Source organism: Neofelis nebulosa, chromosome 1, assembly GCF_028018385.1.
Source record: "Neofelis nebulosa isolate mNeoNeb1 chromosome 1, mNeoNeb1.pri, whole genome shotgun sequence".
NCBI classification, from domain to species: Eukaryota; Metazoa; Chordata; class Mammalia; order Carnivora; family Felidae; genus Neofelis; species Neofelis nebulosa.
The window spans coordinates 99,252,415-99,279,233 of NC_080782.1; the positions used below are offsets into that span (position 1 = coordinate 99,252,415).

At 40.8% G+C, this 26,819-nt stretch overlaps 1 protein-coding gene across 2 annotated transcripts in view; it reads right to left on the reverse strand.

Annotated features, from left to right (window-relative positions):
- The window catches only part of IQGAP2 (IQ motif containing GTPase activating protein 2), a 312,421-nt gene that overhangs the window by 17,268 nt on the left and 268,334 nt on the right, over positions 1-26,819 (reverse strand). For both annotated transcript variants that reach the window (XM_058729192.1, XM_058729182.1), the window contains 9 exons: positions 21,649-21,798; positions 18,749-18,912; positions 16,417-16,641; positions 14,833-14,973; positions 14,408-14,492; positions 13,730-13,962; positions 11,327-11,459; positions 8,038-8,140; positions 7,388-7,529 (listed from right to left, as the gene is read on the reverse strand). In XM_058729192.1, coding sequence (XP_058585175.1) covers positions 7,388-7,529; positions 8,038-8,140; positions 11,327-11,459; positions 13,730-13,962; positions 14,408-14,492; positions 14,833-14,973; positions 16,417-16,641; positions 18,749-18,912; positions 21,649-21,798 — 1,376 coding nt within the window. The remainder of the gene's footprint in view (positions 1-7,387; positions 7,530-8,037; positions 8,141-11,326; positions 11,460-13,729; positions 13,963-14,407; positions 14,493-14,832; positions 14,974-16,416; positions 16,642-18,748; positions 18,913-21,648; positions 21,799-26,819) is intronic.

Genomic DNA, 26,819 nt, shown 5'->3' on the forward strand with positions numbered 1-26,819 from the left:
TTTCTTTTTAAAATGTGGTTTCTGGGTTTCTCTGCTGATGGCCCAGAGCCTACTTGGGATCCTCTCTTTCCCTCTATCTCTCTGCCCCTCCTTGCTCATGTGCGCATGCATGCTCTCTCTCTCAAAATAAATAAACAAACATTAAAAAAGTTAAAATGTGGTTTCTAGAAATCTTAAAATTACTGTGTGGCTCACGTTGAATGTAGTTTGGCAAGTGCGAGATTGGAAAATTCCATTCTTATGCAGGAACCTCACTGTGAGAGACCTGCCTTCCACTGAAGTCCACTCACCGGACCTGGTTAGTCATAGGACTTCTGCACTGAGGGGAACCTTTGGGAAATAGTCCAATCCCTGATTATACAAATGAAGCAACTAAGATATAAGAGGCTCAGTGGTTACACAAAGGTCACTCTGTTTTCTAGGGTTGCAAAACACAAGTTGAATGCTCTTTCCATATCATCAGCCCCCACAAACCTGTACAGAGGTGCCTCAAATGTGTCCCCAACCCCTCTTCCACTACCTTTCTTTTTGTAAGTGAAACCTCCAGTTCCTTAAACCTCTTCATGAGAGGGTTTAAACAGAATTCATAGTTTAGCTCACGTTTGTTTGCCAATGGTCTTAAGATGTGTCCCCTCCTCACCCCAGTGCAAATGCAAAATTCTAGATAGGGTTTAACCACCATAAACCAACTGGTTAGAGTATCGGCTCTGTGGCTGTTCAAACAACATGTAAGAAATGCTGATCAAACCAAGGACTCTACCACCCTCCCTGTTTGAGGAAGTATCTAATTCTGAGGAAAGATAAAAAAAAAAAAAAAAAGCAAGAAAGAAATACACCAAGGATGGGGCACCTGGGTGGCTCAGTTGGTTAAGCACCTGCCTCTTGGTTTCAGTTCAGGTCACGATCACATGGTTTGTGAGATGGAGCCCTGCATCGTGGTCTGCACTGACAGCATGGAATCTGCTGGGGATTCTCTCTCTCTGCCTCTCCCCTGCTTGTGCTCTCCCTCCAAAGTAAGTAAATAAACTTAAAAAGAGAGAGAAATGCACCAGGAAGTTTGCTCATCATAGCTGTGTTCAAATCCTACTGTTGGTGAATGAGACCACATGGTGCTTGTAAACTGGCGTGGCCCCCCAGATTTGACCATTCCAGTCACATGGCATCTTTTCCTATGCTCTGACCAGCAGCATCCCTGAGCCTCCCCCTCTGCCTGACACTTTGTCCAAGTTTGAAAAGGAGTTCATGTTTGTGGACTCTAAGGAATACTTCCAGTTGTTTAAAATTCTTCTAATACGATTATACATTTTTATCACCAGACATCAAATACCATTTTAGCCAGTTAGTGCCCCTGCTAGTTTTGGACCAAAAGCAAAGAAATCTTTCAGGTGGGATGATAGATGCTCCACTGAATCATGTGGTAAGAAAACAAATTCTTGAGAGATGACAATTGAAAGCTCTCAGGCAGCAAAGTATGATTGCAACCCACAAATGTTGCCTTCTACTTAAACACGCATACTTTTGTAGAAAAACAACCTTAATAAAGGCCATAAGGATCATGTTTTTTTTTTTTTTAAAGTAAGCTCTACGTTCAATGTGGGGCTTGAACTCACCACCCTGAGATCAAGAGTCACATGCTCTACCGACTGAGCCAGCCAGGTGTCCCAAAGATCACACATTTAAAAAAAAAAATTTTTTTAATGTTTATTTTTGAGAGACAGAGTGCGAGCAGGGAAGGGACAGACAGAGAGGTACAGAATCCAAAGCAGGCTCCAGGCTCCGAGCTGTCAGCACAGACCCTGACACGGGGCTCAAATCCACAAAGCGCAAGATGACGACCTGAGCCGAAGTTGGTACTAATGCGACTGAGCCACCCAGGCGCCCCATGATCACACATTTTAAGTTGAATCATGAGTTATAATGAGAGATATTTGCAATTGTGTAGTTTTTTAAATAATTTATAAAGTGTTAATGCAGCCTTCATTTGCTCATTGCATCCCTTCCTTCCCCTCCCCCTTTTTATAGATGAGGGTGAGTTGCTCAGAGTTCTATGGCTAGTAAGTGACAGATTCAGGCTGTCATCCAAGGTCTCCCCAGGATTCCTCAACCAGGTTTTTCTGGTTTGTTTTTTCAATACCACCAGGCTTGGTACTATTGACAGAATGGCGGTAGCCCAAACTGAGGTGCCTTATTTAATAAACCCACAGATGGGAAACAGAATGTTTCTCCCTATCCCCATATGTGCCTTCATGTGCCTCAGATCTATTAATCAGTCTTTCTCTTTGGCCTGGAAAGAAGTCCCAGCATCAGTTATGCAACAACTGCTTTGCTATCATTCTCATTATTTATTCTAAGTTTCCTAAGAATACAAAGAGCAGTGGCCTTGCCCTCAGTGAGTTGTAAAATCTTGTGATCAAGAGTGTAGGCCCTGCAAGACTTGAGACCATCTGAGTCTGAATCCATTTTCCACTCACGAGCCATATTGCCTAGGAAAGAGTTTTTGTCTGTTCTGTGCCTCATATGTAAAATACAGTTAGTAACCTCTACCTCTTGTGGTTGCCAAGAATATAACATGACAAATTTCATATATATAAGAAGGAATGAATATACATATTATTATCTACCTGTATCTATAGGATAGTGCCTGTCACATGGTAAGCACTCCATAGGTGTTTGTTATCATCTTCATCTAACTATTAATTATAAAATTAGCACGCTATAAAGTTTACAAGCATAAGGATATTAACAATGTCTCAAATTCTTCTACTGCAGGTGCGCCCATGAAGATGAGTTATTCATCACTGCAAAGCTAGTTATTTTGTAATTAATCATAAGGGGACGTTGGTGAAAGTTAAAAACACAATCTGTTTAACAAGGAAGCAAGAAAGTTTTTTTTGATAGAGAAAAGCCAGATACTTTCATATCCCAAATGCTCTTCATTCCATGATTGTCCATTTCAAACTAACTTCCTGAAGGCATTGTCTGATGTTAGTTAAATTTGGTTCTGTAATGAAGATCCTCAAGAAATATGTATTATGTCTGAGATAGGAATTTGGTTAGCTTGGACAAAAGACATCCCCATACAACTTTTCAAATCAATATTTAAAGTGTGTATTAATGGAGAATCCATGATACAGGGCACATGAGTTTAAAGCACGTCAGGGACTAGCTACTTGCTTCCCCTAATTTTAGACTTAAATTTCTTCACCACAAAGAGACAGGCTTGGGCTGAATGGTCTTCAAGCTTGCTATCATTGACACATTTTATAATTGTCTATTATTTACAAGATTTAAAAATATATACCTAAAATATATGTCTTTGGAAGTAAGGTTGCCTAACATCATGAAACTAATTCTGTTCAATCTTCTGGGCAATATCCAAATCCCACTTTCAAGGAAGGCAGGCTACTTGGACAATCTTCTCTTCAGGTTGTCGTCCACACTGATCACTGGGCTGCTTAGTGAGGGGCTCTGCCTATGGCAGGATCTTAAAATATGCCCAGAGGAAGACTATCTAGACCCCAGAGGTCCATGAAAGCAGCAAATTATCAAGAATTATTAAAACAGTAGCCTAGTAGTCCTTTGGTATAAATGAAAAAGTCGATCATACAATTCACTACGAATTGCAAGGAACCCCAGGAAACCAAAAGAATCTTGAAAAAGAACAAGTTGGAAGACTTATGCTTAGCAATTTCAAAACTTACTGCAAAGTTACAGTGATCCATATAATGTGGGACTAGGATAAGGACTGACATAGATCAATGGAATAGAATTAAGAGTCCAGAAAGTCATACGTGTATGGTCAATTGGCTTTCGACAAGGGTATCTAAGTCCATTCAAGGGAGAAAAATAGTGTCTTTAAGTAATAGCGGTAAGACAAATGAACATGCACCTGCAAAAAAAAAAAAAAAATGAAATTGGGCTCCTGCCTTACACTAAACACAAAAATTAGCTCAAAAGGGGTAATACACCTAAACATAAAATAAACTATAGAACTCTTAGAAGAAAACATAGGCGTAAATGTTCAGGACTCAGGGTTGGGCAAGGATTTTTTGTTTAAATTTCAGACAGAGTGCAAGTGGGTGAGAGAGGTGCAAGGGAGGGGGAGGGGGAGGGGGAGGAGGAGGAAGAGGAGAGGAAGGAGAAGGAGAGGAAGGAGGAGGAGGGGAAGGAAGAAGAGGAGGAGGAGGGAGAGACAGAGAGGGTGGGGGAGGGAGGGAGGGAGGGAGAGATATGACTCTGGGATCATGACATGAGCTGAAACCAAGACTCAAGACAGATGCTCAACCAACTGAGCCACCCAGGTGCCCCAATGATTTCTCATTTCATGACACCACAAGCACAAGCAACGACAAAAAATAAACTGTCCTTCATCAAGTTAAAAAACTTCTGTGCATAAAAGGACATTACCAAGAGCATAAAAAGGCAACCCATAGGAGTAAAAAGTAGGTGCAAGTCATAAATCTGGCAGGTGTCTACTCTCTAGAATATAGGAGCTCTTAGAACTCTGCAACAAAAAAGACAAACCAAAAAACAGGCCCAAGACTTGAACAGACATTTCTACAAAGAAGGTACACAAATGGCTGACAAGGACAACTCAACATTATTTATCATCAGGGGAATGCAAATCAAAATCACAACGAGATCCTACTTCATATGCACTAGAATGGCTGTAACAACATAAAACAGAAAATAAGTGTCTGTGAAGATGTGGAAAAGTTCGAACTCTTATACCTTGGGGGTGGAAATACAAGACGGTAAAGTCACTATGAAAAAAAGTTTGGCAGTTTCTCAAAAAGCTAAACTTAGAATTACCTTATGACCCAGCAATCCCACTCCTAGGTCTATATCCAAAAGAAGTGAAAACAGGTGTTCAAATAAATACTTGTACACAAATGGTCACAGCGATACTATTCACAATAGTCAAAAGGTACAACCCAAATGTCCATGATCAATGTGCTGTATCCATACAAGGGAATATTATTCGGCCAAAAACATTATGTGGGGTCAAAGAAGACAGATGCAAGAGATCACGTAGTGTATGATTTCAATTATATGAAATGTCTAGAAAAGACAAGTTCATAGAGACAGGAAGCACTAGGGATGCTGGAGCAGGGCCTACAGAGCCCTGAGGGTAGTGGGGGAATGACTGATTAATAGAAGTTCTGGAACTAGAAAGTTGTGATGGTTGTGTGACATTCTGAATGTACAAAATGGCACTCATTTGTATACTTTAAAAGGTTAAAACGGTAAATTTTATGTTACGTGTATTTTACAACAATAAGAAAAAAAAAAAAACACTGGTTCTACATAGTATGGCGGTTAAAGGAGCAGACAGCATTTGCTTCCAGCACGTGCTGGGGAGCTGGGACAGGGCCATCCAAGGGCTGATGCAAGTAGGACAATGGACCAGGTTTCCCTAGCTAAGATATATGGTTGCCCAACATACCTGACTTTTATGGTTTTGCTTTTAAAATCAATTCCAAAAATTTGCAGACCCATCGACGCTCATTCAGAAACAAGTATAAATATATATAAATATATGATATTGAGAATATGTGGTATTTTACACTACCCACTTTGTGATTTCCATTCATTAACGCATTCAAGTGAGTTGAATGCATTTAGAAAATGATGTTCAACTAACAGACAAAACCAATTATGAAAACACTTCTTCCCATTACTTCTAAGGACAAAGCATATGAGATCACAGGATACTTGGCCTAATTTAATTTGCATGGCAGAACCACACAGTCTCTGCATTTCCAGTTACCTTTATAATTGGCAATTTCTCAGAGGAACCCAGGGAACAGATTGCATAGTTTCCCCCGTCTCTGTTGCCCTGCCCTGTGTTGTCTCTTTGCAAATTCAATATGAGTTGGTAATCAGCAGTCTAAGGAAGTACCTTCAACTCTTAAGAGGCCAAGATTGTGTAAGAGTTCTGCAGCTTGGCCTCTGTCCTGCAATTGAGCTGTACTCCCCACCCTCAGACTTTAGACCCCTGGGAAGCAGGGACTGCTAATGGCTTCTTACTGCTGTCTCCCCAGCGTGAAGCCAGGGCCATGGATACAGAACGGGTCCTCAAAAGATCTGCTACATGAATGCATGAAGCCTTAGATGATCTAAGGACAAAATAATCAAGCCTATTTAGAAGAAGCACACATTGCAGCACAGGACAATGAACAAGTCCTCCTCCCCCCCCCCCCCCCCCCCCACCATTTTTATGGATGAGTGTGAATATCTGGGAAAAAATTAACTGGAAATGAGTGTTGTTTGAATCATGTCAGCGGCAGAGCAGAAAGCTCTTGTTACAAATGAAAACCATGTCAGAACTCTGGACGTGTAACTTGGAAGTAATGTGTCAAGTATTATTTAAATACATAAGTATTCCATTTTGGTCACCGTTTTCTACGTCCATTCTCCACCTCACTCCAACACATCACTCATAGAATATGCGTCCTTTTGTTTACATAAGTTCTTTTTTTTTTTTAACGTTTATTTATTTGAGACAGAGAGAGACAGAGCATGAATGGGGGAGGGGCAGAGAGAGAGGGAGACACAGAATCGGAAGCAGGCTCCAGGCTCTGAGCTGTCAGCCCAGAGCCCGACGCGGGGCTCAAACTCACGGACCATGAGATCGTGACCTGAGCTGAAGTCGGACGCTTAACCGACTGAGCCACCCGGGTGCCCCTGTTTACATAAGTTCTTAAAAGCCATATTGGTTGCTGAGCAAGCATTTTGGTTTATGGTGTTTTGATTTACGGTGATGTACCTCATTCTTTCTCATTCTTTATGTAAAGGACTGGTGTGGGATATCTAAGAAGGCTTGATGGAACCAATGCGGTAGAAATTAAAAGTGTGGATGCTTCATTTGAAATCTTTGGGCAGGAAGTAGGGTGTAAGTCAAAGCTGGTAAACATATCCAGGCTTAGTTTAATAGGAAACCAAGTTAATAAATCAAATGACAGTGGGATATCTTACCATGTGTGTGCCTTTTCTGTAGATATTTTATGCCAGACATTAAATTTGGTTTAAGGCACTTCCTTGCCAATCTTTTCACCACTCTGAAACACTTATTTCCCTTCAGTTACCTAAGGATTTTTACAGGCAGAATAAATCACTTTGTTTCTTAAAAGAAAGAAATAAAACTGCTCCATGGCAAACAAACAAACAAACAAAAAATAGCCTTTATAAACTATTATAAACTAAATTACAAATTGTATTTTGTTCCCTTTTAAATGATACTCTATTATCCTTTGGTTAGATGTTTGATGAATAATGTATTTTAATATTTAGACATACTAAAATGATTTGGGGATTCAGTCTATTTCAACTTGCATAGTTGAAGACGCATAATCGGAGACATGTGGCCGCTAAGCCCCAAACTTACTTTATCATGAGGCTCTGGCCATCAACAGCTTCACCGTCCCCTATGTTGTACTTGCTTGTCAAATAAAGGGAGATCTCAATCTTTGAGAGTTGGCTTAGTGTATTTGCCTTGTTGGGGTCATTGGGGTCAACTGCTCCTTCCCCTGTAGAAAGAAAACATTGTTACTCTTACCATTTGCTCATTGTGATGGTGGCGTCAGCAACCCAAGATAAAGGTTTACAGGAAAGGCTCAGTTGTACAGGAGATAATGGTCTTCATAAAAAAAAAAAATTCTAATATACAGCGAGAGGCTTTTATTTTTTTTGAGGTTTCTTTTTTTTTTAAATTCATTTTGATAGAGAACGAGCGAGCAAGCGAGCATGGTGAGGGCAGGGGTTGGAGAGAGGCAGACAGAGAGAAGAGAGAGAGAATCCCAAGCAGGCTCTGTGCTCTAACAGCACAGAGCCTGATGCAGGGCTCGATCTCACAAACTGTGAGATCACAACCTGATCCGAAATCAAGAGTTAGACACTTCACTGAATGAGCCACCCAGGCGCCCCTGTAGTTATCTTTTTAAATAAAGTTGAATATTAAGACTTTTTTGATCTAGACTAGGAAAACTAAACAACGAAATGTCAACCACAGGATAAGCAGAAGGAAGAAGCTCTTACCAAGAAAAGATTCCACACTAGGAACCTCTCCCAGCAATTCCAACAATTCATTCAGCAAGTCCTGTTTATCAGGAGCAATTGCATCCTGGTGTTCCAGCAGGAGCTAAAGCAATAAAGCAATAAACACACACACACACACACACACAAATAAAAGTAAATTCTTAAGTGCTACCATTTTTACATCAAGTTCCCTTTCCAGTTTTCCAAGATAATTTTCTTCTCATATTGTTTTAATCTTATTTTTACTTTTTCAAAGTAAGCTTTATGCCCAACATGGGCCACAACCTCATGACCTTGAGATCAAGAGTCGTGTGCTCTCCTGAATGAGCCAAGCAGGGACCCCTATCATTTGAATCTTAATTACAAGTCAGACATTTATTTATTTTTTTAATTTTTTAATGTTTATTTATCTTTGAGAGACAGATAAGAGCACAAGCGGGGGAGGGGCAGGGAGAGAGGGAGACACAGAATCCGAAGCAGGCTTCAGACGGGGGGCTCGAACCCACGAACCGTGAGATCATGCCCTAAGCTGAAGTTGGATGCTTAACCGAATGAGCCACACAGGTGCCCCACAAGTCTGACATTTATTCAAATCAGAGACCTCAGGGAGGTGACACAGTTTTCAATTTTATCTCAAAGGGACGTGCCTATTCCACATGAAGAAACTGTAGCTTAGTGAAAGGTGTTCACAAACCATCTTTTAGCAAGATCATGTGAGGTGTGCCAAGGAGCAGCCTTCTACTTCTACCTCGACCCCTGTGCTCCAGTCCACCTTTATAGGAAAGGTCAAAGTTGGGGAGGAAAAAGCCTAAAATGAGGCAGAAGTCCCTTGGCTAACACTGGTAACAAACCGGAAAGGCATTTCCATCTCTCTTCAGGGAAAAATTATGCAGTAATCAAACACTATGGATATTAAAAAAAATCACCACTATTAGCTATTTTAATCTGCCTGGCATGGAAGATCTTTCAAGGGTAGGGATGGCAGAAATGACCATAAGGTTCCTTGGCCTGAGGCCCAGATGTGTTTCCTCAGGTACATAATCCCCACAAGGATCAAAGGCAAGCGAAGACATTACACAAGTAATAGAGGTGATATAATGTCACAGTAAAATCTGGAAGGGTAGCATATCTATTTTTGGGGGGGAAAGTAAGTTAGAGACAGAACAAAGTAAGATGGATACATTTATGTCCTTGTTCTCTGAGGGGATAGGACAGCTGACGTGGCTGCTTTCTCTGGAGAGTGAAAATTTAGGCACCTAGCTTCTACCCTTTAGGCTGGTAATTACAGAACATGCACATTTCTCAAAAATGTCTTTTTAAAGAGTGTTTGGAGGTTCTACGTGTTCCTTAGAGGACAAGTGGCAAGCATGTGCCCACAGGCTGGGCCAAGTGAACTGCTGTTATGCCTGGTTGTGGACACCTCTTCATTTCAGACAGACAGTCAACAGACAGTTTTTCTCTGCAATTACTTTCCTCCCACGTTATTACATCTGCTTCCAATCTAACTGTGAGGAAAATCCAGATTGGTCACAAACTGTATTTCCCAGGATTGGATTCTGTTTTAAATTTTTGCTAACAGAAAAGAACAGACCATGTCTCCTTAAAGAGTAACAATGTAAATTAATACAGTAACATTTTTTCCTCTGCTATGCCTGGGAAAGAATGTCTCATTCTAAAAGAGAACTCCCCACCACTTTATGGGCATGAGGATACTGCCCTCAGCAAATGCGTAGCCAGCATGCGGACATTTTTTGGAGATGGATTATCTACCATAAAAAGAGACAACAGACTCGTTGCTCAAACAGGAATGAGACCACTTGATCATTAGAAAATTACCATTACAAATGTTGCGCTGCTTGCACACGTTTTGTGATTTCCAGGGTTTATACAGAGAGCAAAGAAGTATAGCCTCTCATTTAATCAGCCAACTCACTCCTTCAGCTGGTCATTCAGACCTGCCTTAGTTTAGGATCACTCAAAACACTTACGGAAATTCTCTGTTCCAGCGGTAAAACAGGGAAATAGAAAGGAGATCCAGTCTTTCTTCCAAGCCTGTACTCAGGATTTTGTTTCTGGGAAGAGCTTAATAATAAAGCCTGAAATTTTAAGCAGCCCACCTTGCCACTTGTTAGTGTACCTAGGACCTTTCAGATCTGTGTATCTGTTATGCTTTCCTCCTAGGTGTGGGTACAATCCACACTGGGGGTATCCTTAACCAGGCTTCTTCATCTCCAGTATGTATCTGCAGAACTTGGGTTCTTGTTAGAATGCCTGTTCTGGGGGCACTTGGCTGGCTCAGTCGGTAAAGCACATGAATCTTGATCCTGGGGTTGTGGATTCAAGTCCCACACTGGGTGTAGGGATTACTTAAAAACAAAATCTTTTAAAAAAAAGAATGTAGGTCTGGGGTACATTGATAACAAGTTCTCAAGACTTTGGAGTAGCAAGGTCCAAAGCGATTTTAAAAACATTCTCCTTTAGGATAAAAGGAAATATGTACCAAATGATCTAAAAACATAACAAAACAAAACAAAAGAAACCTCTCAATGCTTGGCCTTTTTATTTCAAATGACTGAGAGGCCATCGAAGGCTTCCCATGCTGAGCTAAAGGCCCTGACCCAACAGATGCCTAATGCTCCTTTTATGGCTGATTGCAATAATGTTTGCACGCCATCTGGATGGAGACATTATGACATAGCAGAGACCATGAAACTGCCTGTGAGAAATGGGGTTTTCCAGAACAAAAGAAATGATTCTTCGCAGGTGGCTAATGTTGGGTGCGGTGTCTCCTCTTGCCTAATCTCAAGCAGCCTGCTTATTTGACCTCTCTATACGTCCACCACTAGAGAGAATATTGTCATTGTCCCAGAATTTTACTGGAAAAGCTGGGAAGATTCTTGAAAGGGAGAGAGAAATCGTGTGGGGGGTCCAGGCAGTGTATCCCTGGTGGGTGGGGGACTATTAGGGCCTGTCCCTGCTCAGGGCTTAATCTTCACATTTACAATGGATTAAGTAAGAAGTAAACTTTCCTTGTTTGGGTGAAGGAGTTTTATTATGCACAAGAGGGAATAAACATACCATGTAAAAAGTAAACGTAACTTGTTTAGGAAAAGGAGTTGTATCCATGTACAAATGTCAGGGAATAAATAACCAAAGGTTTCTTAGTATTCAGAGTATAAGTATTACTAGCACATGCTTACAGTTAAGTCTGGTAAAAACTAAGCATTTTCAAGATAATGGCGTCCGAACCGTGGGTCTACTGCTAAGACCCTTCTCCAACCCCACTTACTGAATGTGTGCTGATGATTTCTTCAACTGAAATATAAATGACTGGTTTGCTGACTGTCACCACATCTGTGTATTTATCCATATTAAATGTTTCTTCTGGCTCAGGGACATTACAGGCTTCTTTGAAATATTTCCTAACAACAAAAAAAACAAATTCTTAAGACAGGGTGCAAATTTCTGAGGTAAACCCACACTGAGGAACTCATGAATTAGGATTAGGGCTTTGTTCTCCCAAACTGTGGTTGCGTGAGGATTTCTTATAGTATCTTCCAGACTGGCGCCTAGCTATGGAAGCTGAGTCCATGTTTCTGGACGTCGGACCCAGCTCTTCAGACAGGAACTCAGAGAGAAAGAGAGTCCCGGTTCTATTAGTGACTCAGGGTAAGCCAATTATGGGGCAGGTTATTTAAAAAAATGTTATTTTGAAAGTGGGGCCCCTGAAATTTAAACACAAAAGTCGAGACTGATAATCTTTGATCTAAGAATCAAGTCTTTCTAGAGAAAATAATCTGAAAAGCAATTCATCAAATGTGCTACTTTACATAGCACAAACTCCTGGGACTAATAATCCTTCAGAGCTTCTGTTGCCAACCTGACAGAAATTCGAGTTAAGCCTACTCCACTCCCAGTTGATCCAAACAACGGTTGCTGGCCAAGGGAAAGACTGTTAAGGCTAGACACACAAATACGTACAAGGGTCCCATTCCTCCAGTAGTCAGAGTCTAACAAGTCTGCTCTTTCAACAACAGCAAATTTAGATCAAGAAAGCCAGGTGCTCTGATCATGGTTTAGGAATGATCCTTTGTACAGGTAGAGAAGGTATTTTCGTCTATAATGTAGTAAATTTTCGTACGTCTGAAATTATCCTTGGTTTATCTCCTGAGGTACCCAAGGCTTATATACCAGAAAAGACCTCTACCTTCTCAGCCCAAGGCTGAAGAGGCTAAATGGCAAACAGCCATGTTGGCGGGGGGGAAGAGCATGTTTCCAGGTGACAGTTGGTCTTTCTACGCTTTGACATTGACACCTTTAACAGGTTGCTGAGCAACACATAGGATAAATACAAGTGTTAGAGGAAAAAGTATGAATTTTAAGGAAGTGAGGGGGGACTTTGGTTTGCTTTCTTTTTGAAGAGCTGGAACCATAAATGTTTGATAACAATAATCTGAGAAGAAAGGAAGTAAAGGGAAGCTGTAATAGCAGATAAGGATATGCAACAAATAGTACTTTATTCATCCGTGAGAAGAACTAAAATTAACAGCTTGAGAAATCAAAACTTCCTGTAGTAAGAGGATTTGGAGGGAGTTTTCTCACAAGAGGTCACAATTCTTTTTCTCTGGTTTTTTTTTTTTAAGGTTTATTTATTTTTGTGAGAGAAAGAACATGAGCGGGGAAGGGGCAGAGACAGAGGGAGACACAGACTCCAACGCAGGCTCCAGGTTCCGAGTTGTCAGTACAGAGCCTGACTTGGGGCTTGAACTCACAAACCGTGAAATCATGACCTGAGCCAAAGTCGGATGCTTAACCAACTGAGCCACCCAGGCACCCAAGAGGCCACAATTCTAAAGAGAGAACAGTGATCATGAACTACCTGTGAGTAGATAAATCACTAATCCAGAGGAAACTGAGGAATGGGAAATGAATTTTCCAAGTGAGGAGTCAAAGAGTCCATATTTGTGTCTTATTTCTATGACCTACTACCAATCAAATGGCAACAAGAGAAAAAACAAATGCCAAGTTGAACATGCTTCCTCGGAGAGCTCAGGGTGAGTACATCTTCCCACCAGACTCACTCCTAAAATGTTCCCACGGAAAGATTAGGGATATAATTTGGAAATGCATATCAAGTCAATGACATTAAGTCTTACACGGCTAAGAGAGGTTTGAGAATAGGACATATTCATATACAATCCACAAGAAATATAAAAGCTGGATTTTCCTAGCTTTTTGAAAACCAAATACTCCATTTCCTACTAAAGTGTTTGATGCAGATAAGCAGGTTCTTTCTCACTGGACACATTCTTTAAAACAAACAAACAAACAAACAAAAAACTCAAAAACTATCTTCTTAAGTTCAATGAAGAAGACATCAGCCATTCTGACTTTTATTCTAAGTACTATCAGCCTGCAGCATACCAGGAAAAATAAACATTTCGTTTTGTCCACAGCAGAAATCAAACATCTGGGGATGACTCAGTATGGGAGGGGAACTGGGTACAGGGGTGGGATGGGGAGCCCCAGACATAAGTACCCCTCCTCTTTCCCCACAGGGCCAACCAGAAAAAATGCACGCCACCACCTGAGGCTCCCGTCCCTCACCCCGAACTCCAGTTCTGTGTACAGAACACACATTATTCTTGTTCATCATCTTCCAAGTTTCTCCACAGGCCATGAGCCTTCTCACCTGAACTCATGATAGGTCTCTGATAAATAATTGTTCATAGATGAGAGATGCTCATTTTCTCCTTCAAACAGCTTATTGGAGGCTGCATGCTGAAGAACCTTGGCCACCGATCCCAAATTTCTCCTTTGGTCGGAAGTTATCTGACCTCCAGCTGTCATGTCGATGATATCAAAGCCATCAGGAGCTACGATAGCTGGGTTCATGTACCGATAGTACAGGAGGTTTCCAACAATCTGGGGTAATGCAGAGGAAAAGACTATTTTTAAGAGAAAAAACTCAAGAGCTTTAGATTCCTTTAAGTTGAAGTCAGTATTTACTGATGATTCCCAAGAAAGATCATTTTCTGATCTGAATCTTATAAAGGAGTTAGGTAAAGGGAGTGAACAGAATCACCCATTACTGGTATAGTTAACAAAATTATTTTTGGTGAGAAATAGAATTGATTAGACCATATTGCCCCAAAGTGCTCTAAATGCAGAATGTCAATAATGTGTGAGATCTCCAAAGTAAACTCGGCATAATCAATAATCTTGACAGTCATTAAAAACAGAAGACCTGTAACTTTTTACACACACAGGTATACAGGAGATAAAAAAAAAATCTCACAAAATGGTATGCTGGTAATTTTGGCTGACACCCCCAGGGGAGGCTAGGGTGAGATGACCCTTGAAAATCTACCTTTAATAGTTCATCTTCTGTGGCGTCAGGAAATTTCTCATGGATCGAATTCTTCAGTACTTTGGCTATATACCTCAATCCATAACTACATGTAAAACAGATGACAAAAGAAAATAATGGAAAAAAGGCTAAGTGAGGAAGAAATACATAGCAGTTGTTCCTGTCAACTAAAGCTGAGCAGTGGTCTTAAAAAATTAAACATAAAATGAGATGGTAACAGAATCACAGGACCTTCACCGATGATAGTAACTGAGTGTCCCCTCTTTAGAGAACAGTTGTGCATTTAAAATGCAAACACAAGCAATCTTTTAAAGTAGTCAAACAGTATCAGGGAACACTCCTCTCTTTACTGCCATGATTTCTTTTACATAGCATTTCAAGAACCTTCAGTGAAGAATGTTCACGTTGCTACATGTACAACTTACGGTAGTAGATCTCGGGAAGAAATGATAGATTTCAGGACTTTGTCCGTGACCCTTCTCAGGTTCTCAATGGATGCCTCCAGTTTATTTTTCACTTCTGGGTATGTCAGAGCTTGTTCTGTGGTCACATCATAAGGCAGCTTGCTGAAAACACAACAAGGGCCTTCAATTAATTGGGGCCTTGGAATAAGCATTTGTGTCCTTGCCAAGCTGTTTCTACAATCAAGCTTTGTACAGTGAAGCGGACTCCACCCACACAGGGGAGGCCCTACGTGCCCAGACAGTCCCTCTGTCACTAGTGGATCAGGGGGACTTCAGGCTCCCTCTTGGGGCTCTTCTGGCAAAATAACGGGCGACTCAAATGATATAAACCTAACTTTCTATCTCTTCAATTACAAAAAAGCAGTATGTTCCTTACAGAAAAAAAAAATGCATATAGGCAAACAACAATACCAACCTAGAGACAACCATTTTTCACATCTTGATGCATAGCTTTCTAGGTACTACTGTATAATTCTGGGTATGTGGGCCTTCCATACGCCTGGATATAAGGGAGTTGGTGCCTAGGCATATCCCACACAGATCCTATTTGTGTGCGTGTGTGTGTGTGTGTGTGTGTACATACACATGTATATATATTTTATAGAAAGTGGGTTATTTTACCCACCTGCAACTGAAAACTATACAAGCATTTTTCCATACCAATAAAAATATATCATTATTCCAAACAGTTATTAGTCTACTATGTGTTATACAAACATTTATTTAACAAATTCCTCAAAGCTAAATATTTTGACTTTCCCCAACTTTTTGCTGTTACAGACAGTGCGTGAGAACCATCCATGTAATTCTCTGTGCGTATCTGAACTATTGCACAAGGCATCCTTTTGCAGAAAATAAAAAGCCGGGATTGCTTAGATCTACAAACTACCACCCAGAATAAGCCCATTCCACCTGGCTTATTAATGCTTACGCAGGCAAGCCACTCACTTGGGAGTTGTGAAACAGTGCATATCATCAGGTGAGGAGGTGTGCCATTTCTAGGTCTAGGTTTAGAAACACACGACGAAGAACCAAGGCAGAGAATTACAGAAATTGTGGCTTTGGGGCTCAACTGGTACTGAAATGTGAAAATACCATGCAAAACCAAGATGAGTCCAAGAATGTAGCCTGCATGGATATGTTAAAGGAGCAACATCTTGAATTGAAAACTGACTCTGGATAGTAAATTTTGTTTTTTTTAAACTTTTTTAAAAAAGCTTTTATTTATTTTGAGAGAAAGAGCATGAGCAGTGGCTGGGGACTGTGGGGAGGAGGGGTGGAGGGCGGCAGAGAGAGAGAAAGAAAGAGAGAGAGAATCCAAAGCAGGTTCTGCACTGTGAGCATAGAGCCTGATGTGGGGCTCAAACCCATGAACTGTGGGATCATGACCTAAGCTGGAACCAAGAGCTGGACACTTAACTGACTGAGCCACCCAGATGCCCCTAAATTTTGTTCTTTAAACAGAGTTTAAGAGTATATATAATAACCATGTAAAAATGGTGATAAAACACAACTGCAAAACCAACATCTTCCGGCCTCAGTTACCTGGCTTCTCCAGTCTGTGTTTCTAGTTGGTTCACCCAAGCCTTGTACACCTCTACGGGGTTTGTGTTGATGGTCAGGGACTTGTCATCGAGGATCTCTTTCACTACGGGAGCCAGGAGCTGGCGCAGGGTGTTCTGTCCACGGGCCCCCCTGTTGAAGCTCACAACCATCTTGATGACGGTGGGGTTCCCAGTCACTATGTCCTGTACCTGATCCACCTTTGACCTAAAACAAGCCCAGACCAAAACAAGTGGTTTGCCTCTATGTACAGAGTTTTCAACAGTGTATGGTCCCTCTGGCAAGCAAGGACTTGCTCCATGAAAATCAAAGATGGTGTGGTTTAAAAGGAAGCAATCATTTCTGACACGTGTGTTCCTTATTTGAGGAACTCAAGCACTTAAAACCTAAGCGCTCAGCCTCAATTTCAGTCTAGAAGGCAGGAAGGAACTGAAAGTGGACCAACACTAAGAAGAATACAGGGTACCACTGTGCAAGTATTATGTCCCGTCTAATTACCAAATTTCAAGAACTTTCTTGATTCAATGAACTAACTCCGCTTCTTCGAATCCCAAAGTGACTGCAGGGCAGCTTCTGGCTGAGACTATGTCACATGGCTGAGAAAGCTTTTCTCGACTGCTGACTGCCAACTCCCGTGAGCGTCCCTCCTCCTCCTCCCTTTCACCTCTGTGCAACCTCTGACGCTCCCGCACGACCACTGGCCCCCTCTGTACTCCCTTTTCCTTTACAGTCTCAAAGAGCTGCATTCCGTTTCTTACCTTACTCAGTCATTCCCTCTTTTTCCTTTGCTGCTCCGCTTCCCACATTTTAACTGTTCCCACTCATGTCTTTCTCCATGATCTATCATCAGACCTCACTCATACGTGCAACTTCAATTACCATCTCTTTGGAAATTGTCCTCTGAGCCCAGTGAGTAATCCACTTCTCCTTCCTGGGAGTTGGGTCTTCAATTTCCAGTTTTCTGCTGAGCATTTTCACCCATAAATTCTATACCTGTAGCTCATATTGCTCTAACACTCCCAACTACATCTTTTTCCTTCTGACTCCCCCATTTTTCTGACCTGGGCAGCTATAATCTATTCTATTCATACACAGCAGCAGAACAATTCTTCTAAAAACCCGAAGCGGCTGGGTCAATCCCCCACTCAAAGGCCTTTCACACCTTCACAGGAAGTAAACAGTGCCTTGCACTCAGGCCTCTACTCAGCGACTCCCATGATCTGGCCCAACCTATCCTTTTAGCTCCACCTCCCAGTCATCTGGGTTAAATCGCATCTTGGCTAGATTGATCCTATCGGCTTTCTTGGACTTTGGCCAGTGCTGTTTCTGTCAGCGGTATGCCTTATTTCCTTTTTCCACTTTTTCTTATAAAAAACTATAGATATACTTCAAGGATTTGGATCAATGACTTCCTCTTCCACAAAATCTTTATTGAGTGACCTGATTTAACTGGAGCTTTCCTTATGTATGTATGTATATATTTATTACTTCTTAATTTGAGGACCGATGACACACAATGTTAGTTTCAGGTATACAACTTCGTGTTCTGACAAGTTTATGTTATGCTAGGTTTACCACAAGCGTAGCAGCCATCTGTCCTGTTACATCACTATTACAATACCATTTGTAACTGGAACTTTTCTTTCCATCCCTCTGATCTGTTACACGATATGGATCATTCATTAGTACTTATTTATTTCAGGGCACACATTCCCATATATTTCTCATGTTGGTTCACAGATACCCTGAGGGCAGAGGTTCCTAGCTAATATGCTTCAGAGATCTGTAGGAAATAGTATAGCTTAAGGTATTAAGAAGCCAGGAAGGCAGTTAAGGTTCCAGCTAGTTGCTAAGGGCATTTTCATTTTTTTTGCCCACTTAGTATAGATATCCACATTTTTTTCCTTACCTTAACTGAATCTGAAATCAGCGAAAAGCAGTTTAATTTCAGTAAGAGAAGTATAAAAAGAGTATTTGGCAGAGATTGTTACCCCCATCTGTTTATAACTTTATTACTCACAGAATTTTAATTAAGTTAAATTTTTTCTCACTGACTTTCAAAAAACTTTTGATTTTCAAGTTGTTGCATACTTGCAAAATCAAAAGTTAATTTAGCAGTAAAAAAAGGTATCACTGGTGGGAGAAAGCTGTACATGAATATATCTATAGTGATGTAGAAATTTCTTAAGGAATTTGATACACTTTAATATGTATGAGTCATTTCTGAGAATAATTTAAATATTATTTTAGCAAATAATGATAATCTAAAATGATCTATTCATTAATATCTTTACATATATATTTATATACCTACTTTATTTCTTCCTCCAGAGCTGTCTTAAAAAGTTTGAGGAGTAGATATTCTTCTCGCTGATTGGAAGCATAATTGTATAGTGTGAAAATAACAGTATCCATAAATTTAGTTGACTTGTTCTGTGGCATCTGGAAAATCAGCTTAGCCAGATATAAAGGATTGGTCTAAAAGAAAAGAGAGAAGACAAAGTCCCCCCCCAAAACTGTATGTTAATATATTATTAAAGCAGAAAGGAGTACCCAATTCCCTGCCCTTCAGTAATTTAATATGCATAAAGCCTCTAGTGGAGTATCTGGCACAAAATAATACTTTAAAAGGTATCAGCTAATATCGATACCACAGGAAGTTATATTAGAAAGCTACGACAGGATTTATTTATTTAATTAAATACAATTGTGTGCACTTTATACTGTTAACCATTTCAAGTCACATATTAATATTCATTATAGAGACACAGAAGAGAGAGGGGATAGAAAACAGAATCTGGTATCCGAAGATACTGGCAATAATGAAACAAGGGCCCAGTGAAACAGACTATTCTAGAAAGACTGCTGAATGAAGAGAAGGAAATACATCCCATATTCTGAGTCTAGAAAAAGGGTATGTTTACATGTAGAGACAGTGGGATGGTCATGATGTTTTCCAAGGAGAGAGAAGGTAGGAGTGAGGTAGGGAGGCTGAAGAGAAGGGTGAAGGTCAGGACAGTTGACAGATGAAAAGCAGAAGAAAGTGACGGGGGTAAAAAAAGACACCTTAGAACTCAAGAATTAAAAAAAGAAAATTGATGTGGAGTTCTGAGGGCTCCGCTCAGGGTGGAGCTCCTGAGATACAGCACCAGACTTCGGGTTATATGGCTTTTCTCCAACAGCTACACCAGCCAGGTGGAAGTTAGAGGAGAAAAACTATTATTTAGGCAAGAGAGGAAAATATTCATGCAAAGAAAGTAAATATCCTACCCTTCACCTTCCTTCCGATGAGAAAAGAAACTTTTCCATACATGGAAACTCGTATTCACTTAATACACCCAAGCAGTTTTGCTTCAAAGTTTTTAAGAAAACACAAATTCTAGTTTACTTTACTACTAAATTTACTTTCAAGCTCAATAATTATTGGCTGAAATTTTCTGAAGCAGTAGCTGAGGACGTTTTTCTTTACAGTGCTGCATTGATTCTTTTCCCACACTAAGCATGGGATTATGAGAAAGGAAACTCACTCTAAAGCTAACGAATCCAGCTCCTCGTTCCTCCCAGATGACCTAAAAGTTTTACATTAAGGCTCATACTGAAGAGGCAAACTCAACAATCTCTATATTAGCTGTCCTGTGCTTTGGCTAATAATTCTTGCCAAGGCAGTAACCCAAGGCCAAATCCAGACCACTTGCTTTTATATAGTTTCCTCAATGATCTTGCGCTAATGTCTCCAAAGGAGAGAGAGGAAAAGTAAAGAAAAATACATGGTTTCAAGAGACACTTCCCTTTGTACAACTGAACGGGCATGCTCTGGGACTATCAGTTTTGGGTTGTTTGGGGAATTGAACTTGGTGGGAATATTCTCAATATGTTCCTGTGCTTTTTACCCTTTCTCTTAATGGGTCTCTACTTATGGAACAGGGTAAAAAATAGAAGTCTTAGGCCAATGACTACTTCCACTTTCCTTATGACACAAAATCTATCAAAATCTAACATTACAAGCTGAATCCTAAAGAAGCCTCATACATTTGGGAGGTTCACGGATATCAAAAAGAATAAATGCCAAAGATTAAATTTCCAAGTGGTGCATGACTAGTCTTCTAATTTAGGTAGACAAAAACCCTTCCTGGGATGGTTGCTGGTGTTACTTAAGCAATGGATTCCTGGAACAATACTGTTTTAACATTTTCTGTATGCTGCCACATTGTGGCCATCTGTGGCACTACACTTGCTTTACAATCTATTATTCCAGGTAGACTTCTCAACTCTGCTAAAGTTAACGTAACTTCTTTCCTTGGGGCAAACCACACTTCATTCATGGTTTGAGTAATGTGTTCTCTGTATACCTCCTGCCAGAGCCATCCTCAGGCAAAGATTCAGGCACCTCCAGACCTTGAGGGAATCACCATCACAAGCAGAAGCAGCCACACAACGGGACACCCGACTCAGGCAAGTCGGGCTGATTGAGTTTTTGGGGGAAAGGTTTCCTGCCCAAGGGGAGGCTTTGTTTATCACTAGCGCTTACTCAGTTTCCTTGGGACTAAGTGGATGAGCTAGTAGGGTAGATGAGGTGAATGAGGGATTAACCAAAACAATAACTGGTCCACCACAGTCCAACCACAAACAGCTCAACTGATTAGCTCTCACCTGCACCCTGGAAGCAGTTGAGAATTACGGTTCATTTACATCAGAGTAATGGCATGAAAATAATGAAATAAAAAAGATACCCTATTTCCCTGATCCAAATTCTCTGGCTCTTTTCTTGCATGAAGGGCAAGCTGGTACAGGTCAAGATCCATTTTTCACATACTTTTTTTCATGGCTGACAGCATCTACTTATGTTAGTATTAGGTGTATACTGTTTCTGAAGATAACTATAATATAATGTCACGAAAGCAGGGGCTCCAAAGTCAAACTGACTGGTTTCCAATACCCTTGCTTTACCCTCTGCCGGCTGTGTCTCAGTTTTCTCACACATAATAGGGGAATAACAATAATTACTATTTTCTGATGTTTCCCAGGGTTGTAGTAAGAATTACATGGGATAATGTATGCCAAACATCCCAGAATGACACGTGGTACTTAGGAGGCACTCAAAACGTGTCAGCTACCACAACTTTAGCACGGGGGAAATTGCACTGTAAACCATAAAACTTAGAGTGATCCAAGACATATTGATCCAAAACTTAGAGTAAAAGCAAATGTTCTCACCTGTAAAAGATAAAACAGCTGCTGATACGTTTCTAGTGTTTTTCTCCTCTCCTTACTTAAACTTTTAATTCCCTGGCTGTCAGTGTTATTCAGTATTTGCATTTCTCCATGTTTTTTCTTATTCAGCTTTGTTCTGTGTGAAATTACATCCTGGAAAAAAAAATTATGAAAGGACTACTTTTTACTATGGTATTCTTTATCTCCTTCCTTCATACACATCCTGAAACACATAGTTGGAAAGATTGATTTTTCCACATTTCATTCATGAAGAAACAAAGGATTGAGAATGTTAAGGAAATCCAGCTCACAGGTGAGTTTGGCTTTTACAATATTTGTTCTCCAAAGCTGCACTTATTTGCTTTTAAGATGTAATACAGGCATCAATACATTTCATTAAGGAGAGAATGGTCTTTCCAACAAAGGATTCTGGGATAACTGGACATTCACATTTAAAAGAAAGAAGTCAGACCCCTACCTCACACCATAAACAAAATTAACTCACAAGACATCAAAGAACTAAATGCAGCAGCTAAAACTATTTGAAAGAAAACCTAGGCATAAATCTTTGTTCCCCCTGGATCAGGCAATGGTTTCTTAGTTAGGATACCAAAAGTACTAGTGACAAAAGAAAAAAGAGATAAATTGGAGTTCATGAAAAGTAAAACCTTTATGCTTCAAAGGACACTATTAATACAAAGACAACCCACAGAAGGGGAGAAAATATTTGCAAATTATGCATCGAAAAAGGGATACAAAGAACTCTTGCATCTCAAAAAAAACCCCCAAAAAACCCCAGCCCAATCAAAAATGGGCAAAAGATTTGAATAGACATTTTCTCAATTCATACCTTGTTGGTAGGAATGTAAACTATAGCCACTTAGAAAACATTTTGGCAGTTTTTTGAGAGTAAACACAGAATTACCATATGACGCAGCAATTCCACTCTTAGGGGTATATCCAAGAGAACAGAAAACATACGTTCACTCAAAAACATGTATATGAATGCTCAATTATTATAATACCCCTTAAGGGGAAATAACTCAAATAACTGATGAATGGATAGACAAAATGTGGTAGAGCCATACAACGGAATTTTATTTGTCAATAAAATGGAACGAAGTACTGATTCATGCTAAAACATGGGTGAACCTTAAAAACACTATATCAAGTCAAAGAAGTAGGTCACAATAGACCAGATATTGTGTGATTCTATTCATATGAAATATCAACAACACGCCAATCTATTGAGATAGAAAATAGATTAACGGTTGCTCTGCTATAGGGGAGAATAGGTAATAACCATTAATGAATACAGGTGTAATTTTTTTTTTTTGTAACTGAAATGATATTCACATATGATAAAATGCACACACTATCTGAGAACATTTTCTCTGGGGTTTCTTTTTGGGGTGAATGTTTTAGAATTACGGAAATTACGGTTGCACAATTTTTTGAATATACTAAACACCATTAAAGTGTACACTTTCAAAGAATGAATTAGATCTAAAACTATAAAAGCACTTGCAAGAAAATACACGAGGCAGAGATTAGAGATAGAAGTGAGAGGAATCCCCTAAATCTTTAACAAAGTTTTTGTCAATCGTGCTCCTTTAACCATTTACAGAGAATCTTGGAAAAGGGATGACTGCAAATATCGTCAAGAGGTCCCTTCAGGCTATTGTGTCCCTTTCAGATGTTTCAAGAGTCAGGAACAAGAGTAGAACTTTTAGAAAAGGGTCTGTCACACATTTTTACAGGGATCCACAGCAAAAAATACAACTTACATCTTTCGCTGGGAAACACACAGTCACGTGCACACACACACACGCACTACAAATACTTAGCCATACTACGGGGATACACTCTAGTACCTTCAATTTGCTTTTATTCTATTCTTTTTTAAGGAATGCTGATGTGACTCACTAAATTGATTTCATGACCCAGCAAGGGCACATGACTCACATGAACGCCACTGCTCTAGAATGCCTCCTCTGCCACGTAACAATGGGTCACTGTTCCATAGAACAGGTGGCAATAAAGCTGTTTTTCCTAACTGTTCTTCCATCTGCTTCCCCGAGCTCTTAGCCCAGCCTCCATGTGAGGAGCTGATCTGCGGCCAGCATTAGGATGCTTGACCACTGTTCCTGAGGAGGCACTCTGGGAATTTCAGGCAATAAAAAGCTTTGCTGTGCATGTTCTGCTGGTCATCTAGCATCCCTGGCCTCTGTCCACCAAATACCAGTAGGGACCCTAGTCATTTTCACAGTCAAAAATGTGCCTGCCACCATTTCCAATTGGCCCTGGGGGTGAGAACCACTGTCAGCTTTTGCGTACAGGCTCTAAATCTGCTTACCTCCTAGCACCCCATTCTCCCACCCCGTTCTCCCTGGTTCAGTCACACGTAGGAAAAAGCCCTTGGAGCTCTGAGATAAATAAGATGGTTCTATATGGTTATATCCACTGCCCTCCAGGTCTGTGGTTTTATTCTTTGCCATTCTCAGCTTAGGGAAAACCTGGACTTCATCACTTAACATCTGTCTTCTTAATTGCTCATATGCAGAAAGAGGGGGATTTGATTTGCATTTCCATGAAATTTTTTAGAAAGGCAACATTTTCACCTTCATTTCACAGACATATAAAATACTTCAGGATTAAAAAGGAAGTGTGCTTAGCACCACATGGAGGTTAAGAGGAAGTCTAGGCAGGCAGCTGCCTGACATCCTTATTGACAGCAAGTCTTAAAACATCACCAGAAGAAGTCTGGTTTGGAGTTTCAGACAACCCAGCTCTCTTGTCTTCAAGTAACTGGTGAGGTATAGACCATTGAATTCCCTCAAATACATGGAATAAACATATGATCTTGGTTTTAAATACATGGCAGAAAAAAAAAACAACTTGCTATTTAACTTCCCCTCCAATTATCGTCCACTGAGGTAGCTCTGGAAACTGAAGACTTCTCGTATGTTCTGATCCCAGAGCCCATCTTTACATCTTGGTTTTTGACGTACACACAAGAGGAGAGTGGGCGTGGCAAGCAAGCTCCTGGGCTTCTAGAACTAAATTGCTCTGCATTAGAAATAGAGACCTCTGGTGAGGACAGGACAGGGAGAGTCATCTGGGATGGGAAGCAGGAGCATCAGAGGCTGAGTCCTGAAGGGGAAGGGCGAGGGAGTTAGCAGCTGTGCGGATGGAACAGTATCGGCCGCAGGTCCAAGCACAGCACCGGCAGTAAGCCCTTCTTTCTTCATTCTTTCCGGGGAAACTATGCCTTGCTCAAGACGGCTCTTGTGGCAAGGCAAGTTTTCTTTGGGAAGGTTGAAGAAGGGGCCGAAGGCCTACCCAGAGAGGGGTTCCAAACAGAGTCATATGCTTTTCATTAATAGAAATTTAATGTCCTCTATTCTTACCAATAAATACCGAACATTTGAAGAATCATGGTTTGAAGGAGCAACAGTATTTAATAACTTGTTCATGACATTCTCTTATTTTCATATTGCCACCATTTTGTCCCTTCCCCTAATAACAGATACCTGCATGCAGGTTATATGCGGTAATATGAAAAGTTTTATGGAAGTTACAGACTAGTCCAAGGTTTGGGGTTTTGGAGACACGAAAATAGGGGTATCTGCGAAGCCTAGTAAGCTTTGCGACCTTGTGCAGGTTAACCTCTCTAAGCCTGTTTCCTAAGTCTATAACATGGGCTTAATAATAGCAGTGTGAGCTGCTGTCAAGATTAAAAACAATATACGGGAAACATTTAGCACATTTTCAGTGAAGAAAACAAGGTTCAGAGAGGTTAAGAAACATGCCCATGGAAACCTGCTAATATACACAGTGAAATGGTGTAATGAAGCCGTAAAATTAGTCTTCACCTGGGTTCCAGGCAGCCCTGGCCTTCAAGTCTTTTATGATACACCACATTCATCAATGGGAATTTCAGGGATTCAAGATGACTTTTACTTTCGGGGCACCTGGGTGGCTCGGTCATTTAAGTGTCGGACTCCGGCTCAGGTCATGATCTCATGGCTGGTGAGTTTGAGCCCCGTGTCGGGCTCTAGGCTGACAGCTCAGAGCCCGGAGCCTGCTTCGGATTCTGTGTCTCCCTCTCTGACCCTCCCCCACTGGCGTTCGGTCTCGCTCTCAAAAATAAACAAACATTAAAAAAACTACTTGTAATTTCTATCCAGATTTTCTCTCAGAGTAGTTTGAGTTTACACCCTTCTTCCTCCCTATGTCTCTAAGAAACTTCTACCCCAGTTGTTCTGTTTCCATCTACAAGCCAATGTTTTTGCCTAAAACCAATGTTAGCCACTTCACTCATCCACTGACTTTCTGTGATTTCTAGCAGAATGCCAATTTTATTTATTATAAAATTTTATTTTATTTTTTTTTAAGTTTATTTATTCTGAGAGAAAGAGAGAGAGGGAGTGCGTGCTCGAGCATAGGAGGGGCAGAGAAGGAGAATCCAAAGCAGGCTCCACACTGTCAGTGCTGAACTCACTGAACTGTGAGACCAAAACCTGAGCTGAAACCAAGAGTCAGACGCTTAACTGTCTGAGCCACCAGGCACCAATTATTTTTTATTTTAGAGAGAGGGAGAGAGACAGAGAGAGAGAGAGCAAGAGAGCGAGCGCACGCTGGGGAGAGGGGTGGAAGGAGGCAGAATTTTTTTTTGTTTTGAGAGAGAGAGGGAGGGCACAAATGAGCGAGGGGCAGAGAGAGAGAGAGAGAGAAAATCTCTGGAGGGGCAGAGAGAGAGAGACAGTGTGAGAGCATGAAGTGGGGCTCACCCAAAGCAGGCTCCAGGTCACATGAAGCAGGGCTCAAGCGCACCTGATGTGGGACTTGAACTCATGAACTGTGAGATCATGACCTGAGCCGAAGTCACATACTTAATGACTGAGTCACCCAGTGGTGCCCGAGAGAGAGAGAATCTTAAGCGGGCCCCACTCTCAGCATGGCTCCATCCCCTGACCCTGGGATCATGACTTGAGCCAAAATCAAGAGTCCGAAACTCAAGCAACTGAGCCACCTCGGCACCCCTATTTACTTTTTATTAAGCTCTATGCCCAACTTAGGGCTTGAATTCATGACCTCAAGATGAAGAGTTGCACCCTCTCCTGACTAAGCCAGCCCAGTAAGGAATGCCAATTTAAATTAAAAAAAAAAAT